Below are 7752 nucleotides of genomic sequence, written 5' to 3'. Positions count from 1 at the left end.
TCTCAGTTTGGGTCCTCGAGTGACCACAGAGCAGAGCTCCCCTGCTGGCCCACAAGGGACATGTAGCTTTGGTGAAATCAACCCTTTTCATTTTTTTTTATTTTTTTGTGGTACGCGGGCCTCTCACTGCTGTGGCCTCTCGCGCTGTGGAGCACGGGCTCCGGACGTGCAGGCTCAGCGGCCATGGCTCACGGGCCCAGCCGCCCCGCAGCACGTGGGATCTTCCCGGACCAGGGCACAAACCCGTGTCCCCTGCATCGGCAGGCGGACCCTCAACCACTGCGCCACCAGGGAAGCCCCCAACCTTTGTTGTTTTAAGCCAGTGGGATGTTCAACGTTAACCCAGCCTATGGCTAAAGCTCTACTTTCCCCACCCCCCCACACCGACGAACCTACCTGGTCCTCACCAGCATCCCTACTCTGCTCTCTCTGCATCAAGCCCGCTCTCTTTCCCAGAGTCTTCAGCACCCTGGAGTGCAATGACTGTGTGTCCAGCATTTACTAGGAAGCAGGCACTGTGTGCCGAGGACACAAAGGGGAGACCTAGTCACCCCCTCCTCCAGGAGCCGGGGTTCAGGACAGCATGGTGAATGCTATGAGATATATACTTCAGCAGGGAGTGATTCTGTGAGCCCGGTAGAGGGGGACTGCAGCAGGGAGGGGCAGCTGATGACCAAGAAGGGCTTGCAAGAAGAAAAGATACTCAACCAGACTTTGGAGGGAGGGGAGCTGGGCAGAGAAGAGGGGGTCAGAGGTATGGCATCCCAGGTCGTGGGGACACATGCACAGGCTCAGAAGTACAAGGTGGGCAGTGAGCTGCTGTGTGGTGACAGACCAAGTTTCGCTGGGCATCCTCTGTGAGGTCACATCCTCTGTGTGGACAAAAGGAATGAATGTCTTGCCTGTGGTTTTGAGCTGCTGGCCCGAGCTGGGCAGCATGTCCGTTGTTTCATCTGAGGAGGTAGAGGAGCCTGGCAGGCTCCTGAGGGGAAGAGGACGCCTATAAGAGGCCTCACCGCATTTTCCTGAGTGGCTCTGAGGACTCATAGAAATAGAAGTGACAATTCAGAGGTAGCGCTAGGACCAGAGGCACGGGGAGGGGTGGGGGGCGGTCTTTGATGGCAGCTGTCAGGGAGAAAGCTCACATCTGCCTTCTCCAGAGGGAGGCCAAGTGGTGTCCTAGGAAGGGCAGGGCTTTACAGTCAGAGGTCTGAGTCCTGACTTGAGAAAGTCACTCAACCTTTCTCATTGACTTGGTGCAAAACCAAAATGAGATGCAGTGCCTGCTACCCAGTAGGTCGTGAATAAATACTAGGTGCCTTTTCTGCCCCTATGTGGCTTGAGCCTGTTTGTCACAGCTGCCTTACCTGTCCAGTGCCTTAAAGAAGAGGGGAGAGAAGGACAAGGGCCAGTAGGTGTGTGGAAGAGGTGGGCAGTGTGTACTCAGCGTGCCCAGGCATTTTTGAAGGGCTGAGTGTTGAGGTCTTGGAAACTTGCTCCTTGCCCCCTTCACAGGTCGGCTCTGGCCAGGAGCTTTGGGTGCGGAAGCAGGAACAGACACTGCAGCCAGACCTGGCACCACCCCCAGGCAGCGGGAAGAGATGCAGTGGGTGCAGCACCAGGCCACTGTGTACTGTCTTTCTTGGTATGGGAAAGTGAGCATTTCACTCATTGTCTTAACCCTTCAAACCTCCTACTCACCATTCCCTCCCACGCTCTCAGCTAAAGGATTTGCAATTAATTCCGCTGAAATAAAAGAAGCGATCAAGAAGGAACTCCCTCATCTTCCCTCCCCTGAGATGGAGGAAGTGAGGAAGCGCCTCCTCTCTAGCCTTTGCTGGCCCTTGCATCTATGCTCTGTGATCTCACCCTCTTTCTACTGGGTCCTGCCCTTGAGAAAACATGCCTCAATATTGTCCATTGTAAAAAGAGAAACCTGGGCCCTTGACCCCTTTTGATGCTCCCCATTCAAAGCAAAGCCTTTGAATGAGCTGCCAGGAGTTTGACTCCCCCTTCCCACGTGCTGCCCAACTCACTCCAGTCAGCTCATTTCCCCTGTATGGCAAGTGCTATTGACAAGGGTGACCTTTCTTCACTGGCCTCATCTTACCCCACGGGCATCTGCCAGCCGATCCTCCTTGTTGAAACATTTCCTTCTCCGGGTTCTGTGACTCTCCCAGACACCTACCTCTGTCACTCGCTCCGTCTGCCCTCTTTGCTGGCTGCTTCTTCACTGGATTTCTAATTATTGGGACCTTCTCTTTTTTTCCATTTGTATATTCTTCCTGGGGATCTCATAGTTTGAATACATCTATAATGCAATAGCTCCTAAATTTGTTTTCAGGTATGATCTGTCCCAAAACTCCATATTCATATATCCAAGAGTTTACTTGATATTTCCACTTGGATGTCTAATAGTCATCTCAACTTTACTAGGCCAAGCAGAATTCTTGACTAACTGTACTACCTCTTCCCCCAGGCATTCACTACCTTATTATATCGTTTCATTTTTAGAGTAACACTATTTTGCTTATTTATCTGTTCTCCCTGAAACCAGAAAGCTCCATTATCTGTTCCTCTGTTCAATACTATACGACAGTGCTTGGCACACGGTCAGGCTTAAACTGACTAACGAATGAGTCTTTGGCATACGTAATATGCCAGGGTTTCTAACTCCTGAGTAAAAGGAAGCTTCATATGCCTATGGATAGAAACATTTAGGTTAGATCATCATGAAGACCGTTTCCTAAATTCAGACCCACCCGGTCTCCTTTTTTGGTTTCTATCTGGATTGAATGGGTCTGTTTTGACTGTCACTGGTTTCCGTCAAGCTCCCATCAGAATATATGAGATGAGTTAAGAGTACCCCGAAAGGATAGCCCGCCTTTGCCTTAGGACTCTCTGAAAAGGATTTTGGGTCCTCTGTTCACAGCTTAAGCACTAGCTCCATCTCACAGCTCGTCACCTACATTCCACAGCACAGGGCGGCAGAAGAGCCTCAGCTTTGACTTAGCTAAGACCAAGGGACCAGCAAGAGAAGATCAAGCTAGAGCTCTACCATAAAGTGAGGGAGGGAGAAAAGATGACACATTAGAAGGGCATGAGAAAGTCGAATAAAAAGTATACAAATAACAGATGGCAATGGCAAACCTAAGGAGAGGATGTAACGTGTCTGGGGTAGGATTCCTTGTATTACCATTGAACATTGGGCATGAGAGATTTGATCCACCCAGGGGCCTCTAGTATTAGAATAAGCCCACGAAACATAAGTGTGGGCCCTAGGGGCTCCAGGATGCATTTCAAACGATCACCTTTGAATAACTTCACCCTTGAATATATGATCTGCTAGAATCAAAATCTAAGGGAGAGAAAGCATTTTCGGTATGCTCCCACCCCACCCCCGTACTCAACACCCACAGCACAAACACATGGGTAAGCTCTTCTTCCAGAGGCAGGGGGCTGCCAAGGGCAGAATGACCCAGGGCTTTGGTTGTGGAGGAACTAAAACCTTCAGTCACCCTCAGTTGTGGCTGACAAAGCTTCCAAGCAACTGCACAGGCTCTGTTCCTGCAAATGGGGAAATCTGACTAGTGACAGAAATGAGAACAGTCCTCACTGAAAACAGGGGAGGTGGATTCTGCGGAGGAAATGGTTCTCATGGCAACAGACTGCCCAATGGTGAGCGGGAAGACTTGCTACACAATCCCTTAGGTTCCACACATGGGCTAAAGGAAAATGCTGGGGTGGGGGGGGGAATCCACATTCTAAATGCACCTCTGCTGTTGTCTTGCTGGGGGAGGGAGAAGATGGTTGGCTCCTGAGGTCACCCCAACTCTCCTTCTGTTGCCAGGCAGGGCTCCGTAACCACAGACGAATCAAAATCCCTCCTGGGCAGCGGGACTCCTGGATTGGAGATTTCAGGGAGTGGAGAAAGGATATAAACTGCAGCATCGAAACCTAAAAACGTATTTTATTTCGAAGTTGTGCTTTGGATTTTCCCCAATCCAACATCTGTTGAGTGACAGTCTTAGGTTCACACAAAGCATCTCCAAGCATACATACAATATTCCAGTTATCAACACTATTTTAAAGAATATACCATTTTACACAAACGTGACATACAAGTCAGACGCCACAAAATTGCAATTCCCTGGAAGATCTAACTTCTCTTCTGAACGTGAAGTACATATACACCAGCCCTTCCAGTGGTCTGTTCATCCTGTTGCTGGCATCATCTCTCATCTCTTTGGGGAGAAACCAGGGCACCCTGAGGAGGTTGGCTGAGACCAGTGTTTCCAGTTTACAGGCGGCTGGCTGCAAACTCCTCTCTTTTCCAAATTGGGATGCTGGTAGCCCCGCCCCACCTCTGCTTCCCAAAGATTGACCATCAGAGTCCACACCGGGAAAAGGATCCGTGCCTCCAGGGGCAGATTGGGGTTCTTCAAAGCATCATGCTGGTTTAGGAAGCATATCCGAGGAAGACTGGTCTCCCTAGGCCCTGGGTGGCCAGCTCCGTTTGGCTTTTCGGTGTAAAAATCACAGTGTGCAACCTCTATTCCAGTTGATTGCAAGGAGCTCTGCCGAGAAGGACTCTCCTCCTAGGGTTCCTAGTCCTCTGGACAGGACCATCTCACAGGTTTCAGGAGCACCAGAGAGGGGAAGACAACTCGGCTCCCAGAGCGGGGGTAGCAGGTGACCTCTCACACACTGTCCAGTTCATGATGCAAATCAGCAGATGGACACTGACCGAGGGGATGGTGAATGCAAGTCATGTACAGGGCTGAAAGAGAAACAAGGCAGGAGCAACAGAACAGGCCCAAGGTGTTGTCATTAAGGAGCTTTGCCTTTCCTTTCTTAGAGAAGGATGTGCCGGAAAAAGAGGAAAAGGGCAGGTATGGGCACCAATTTTGACCAGTTGGATCAAAAGGAATGTCAAGTGAAGGGTAGGGTTTCATTTCCAGCAAGGAAACAGATCCTTGGGTATGAAAGGCCCCTATTGGCTCAGGACCTGTGTAAGTCCAGGTGACAGACAAGGACAGGCCACTAAACAGATCAACAAAAGCCAAGAATGCGGAGGACTGTGGGTTGCCTCTCACAGGTTGACACACGCACTGAAGGAGTTCTTCATCTCTCCCTCCTGGCTCTTGGGATGGTTTTCCTGGTGTTGCAGGCTACTTTTCTAACTAGCAACTTCCTACAAAGCTTCTCTTTTCCTTCACACAAAAGGAGGAAAATTCTACCGCTTTCCATAGAGCCAACTACCAACTTCAAAATGTTGGTCTGAAGAGCATTTTCTGGGCCAAAGATAAGAAAGTTCAGATTTTCCTATCTGAACGGCAACCCGCTATCTCTCCTAAACTGTGGAAAATAAGGCAAAAAGCACAGCTTTAAAACCAGAAAACAGAGAAGAGGAATGAGTTTCAACTTTAACTCAAGTAGTTGTCTGAGACCCATGAGCCTGGGGTTTAACTGTCCCCAGCCCTGGTCCTCCTGGGATAGCATGATGTTAGGGGAGCTGGGACCATGGGCACCAGATTTGGAAAGCAAATTAAAGCAGACAAGGGTATTATTTTTGCTTTTTGGAGGTGAACCAGAAAAATAGCCGAAGGAAGGCCAAAATATTCAGCATCCAATTTTTGATTTTCTTAGATTCGGGCCTTGGAAAGACTTTAAAGCCCGTGGGGCGAAGAGTTCTCTTAGTTGTGCTTGTCTGGATAAATGAAGACCAGTTTTTTTTTTTTTTTTTTTTTTTGCAGTACGCGGTCCTCTCACTGTTGTGGCCTCTCCCGTTGTGGAGCACAGGCTCCGGACGCGCAGGCTCAGCGGCCATGGCTCACGGGCCCAGCCGCTCCGCAGCATGTGGGAACCCCCGGACCGGGGCACGAACTCGTGTTCCCTGCATTGGCAGGGACTCCCAACCACTGTGCCACCAGGGAAGCCCCTGAAGACCAGTTTTAAGGAGCAATGTCTCTCTTTAATCTAACTAGAGCTCCCTAAGCCCCCGCTGGTCCCTGAAGAGAGGCCTTGTGGAATAACCCAACTAGGAGATAAACTTAGAATACATTTTCATTTGGGAACAATTTTAGGATTAGCAAAGCTGAATTTAATTTTTAATAGGATTATGAATTTTATGTCTTAAGTACCCAAAAAAGTGGGAGGAAGGACCCATTTCTTACCTTTTCCAAACCTGCCAAAAACACAATAAAACTGTCTTAAGCCTCTTTACCCTAAAAGCAACCAACTATAAAACTGTCTTATACAGGAAAATGTCTTAAATGGAAAACGGTACATCAGAGACAAAGATAGGAACCCGAGAAATGTCTATACATTCAGAAAAACTTTAGAAGTTCTGTAAGAAGATTGGGTTGTAGTTCCAGACAATGGAGGAGAGCAAAAGCAAACACCAATGATCAATTCACACCAATAGAAAGAAGACAGAGAGAAAGCCCCCAACCCCAAACAGTTTACAGGATTGAGTCCCATCCTGCTAAATTTCACACGGTGGAGAGAGTCAAAGGCTAGGTTCTCTGGCCCAGACAGAGTTGAGATTTGTAACGGAAACAGAGACGCCTGGTGGCTCCTGTGTGAACTGCCACAATAGCTTACAAAGAGACCAGTCTATCTAGGACCAGGAGAGGCTACACATGCCAGAGACTAGAAAAAGGTGTGTGTGTGTGTGTGTGTGTGTGCGCGCGCGCGCGCGCGCGCGTGTGTGTGTGTGTGTGTAAAACAGAGAATGAACTGTATATGATTCTCTATGATCAGTACCCAAAACAAGATGCCACTGAGAGCTGGCCGTCAGCAGCCAGCCATCTGGTTAGGCATCCCTTGTGTCTGAGGGGACTGAGACTTCAGCCCACGGCCCTGTGACTTGCCTTGCCAGATTTCACAGTGACCTGATAATGGAGAAACCTACCTCTGGCTAACCTAAGAACAGTATGTACTGTAGCTGGCTGGATTACGACAACGGGGGGAAGCAGAAGGTAGCGGGAAGGGTGGGGGAGGGCTGGGTGATAACGAGGGCTTCATTCTCAAGGTTTTGGGTGATGGGGAGGCTAATTCCTGCAAGAACAACTTAGAACCTAATTTTCAACTGAAGTCCCCAAGCTAGTTAAATAGGAAGATTTTAATAACAGTCAGTCCCTCCAGTCCCCTTGTCTAGAACAATTAAATTACATCCCTCAGACAGTACAAGACTTGTCAGTGGACTGTGGGGAGGCAGAGGAGTTGACACCGGGGCTAGTGGCATTTGTTTTGGGGAAGACAGTGGGCTTGGGCCGTGTGGCTGGTGGCTTGACTGGGGCCGCCATCTTGACAGACTTGACAGGCCGGAAGGCGCAGGCGATGTCCCCAGCAGTGCTGGCGCTACGCTGGAAGGTGGGCTCAGGGTCCTTGAGGAGCTGAGTGTGCAGGGGACTGGAGGGCTCCGATGTGGGGGCCACCACAGGGGAGGTCTTGAGGGGCTCCAAGGTGTCCAGAACCACGTCCGGGGTGTGCTTGACGCTGCTCTGCCGTTCTAGCTCCCGCAGCTCGTTCAGGGCAGAGTTCATGGTCGCCTCAATATCCTGCGGACAGGAGAAAGGAGAGAGTGAGGCTCACGTAGGGAGAAGCCCCCAGGGTCCTATTTCAACAACCTGGGCCAAATCATGGAGAAACCGACTGTAAGGAGATGTCCAGATGATTTTATTTGGCCAAAATCTTTGAACATCTGGATGTTCAGAATGGGAGGGAAGGGGGGCAAAAGGACTTGCG

At 49.8% G+C, this 7752-nt stretch overlaps 1 protein-coding gene across 6 annotated transcripts in view; it reads right to left on the bottom strand.

The window, feature by feature from the left end:
• Positions 1–3950: 3950 nt before the first annotated feature.
• The window catches only part of SRGAP2 (SLIT-ROBO Rho GTPase activating protein 2), a 237977-nt gene continuing 234175 nt past the window's right edge, over positions 3951–7752 (bottom strand). For 4 of the 6 annotated variants that reach the window (XM_030872824.2, XM_030872826.2, XM_030872825.2 and 1 more), the window contains one exon: positions 3951–7565. In XM_030872824.2, the coding sequence (XP_030728684.1) occupies positions 7182–7565 (384 nt within the window). In that variant the 3' untranslated portion in view covers positions 3951–7181. The remainder of the gene's footprint in view (positions 7566–7752) is intronic. The other 2 variants (XM_030872830.2, XM_030872831.2) reach the window with 1 other exon arrangement.

Source organism: Globicephala melas, chromosome 1 (assembly GCF_963455315.2).
Source record: "Globicephala melas chromosome 1, mGloMel1.2, whole genome shotgun sequence".
In the NCBI taxonomy this organism is placed as follows: Eukaryota; Metazoa; Chordata; class Mammalia; order Artiodactyla; family Delphinidae; genus Globicephala; species Globicephala melas.
Note: the sequence above shows the minus strand (reverse complement) of the source record. Positions and strands in the feature narration are given on the sequence as shown.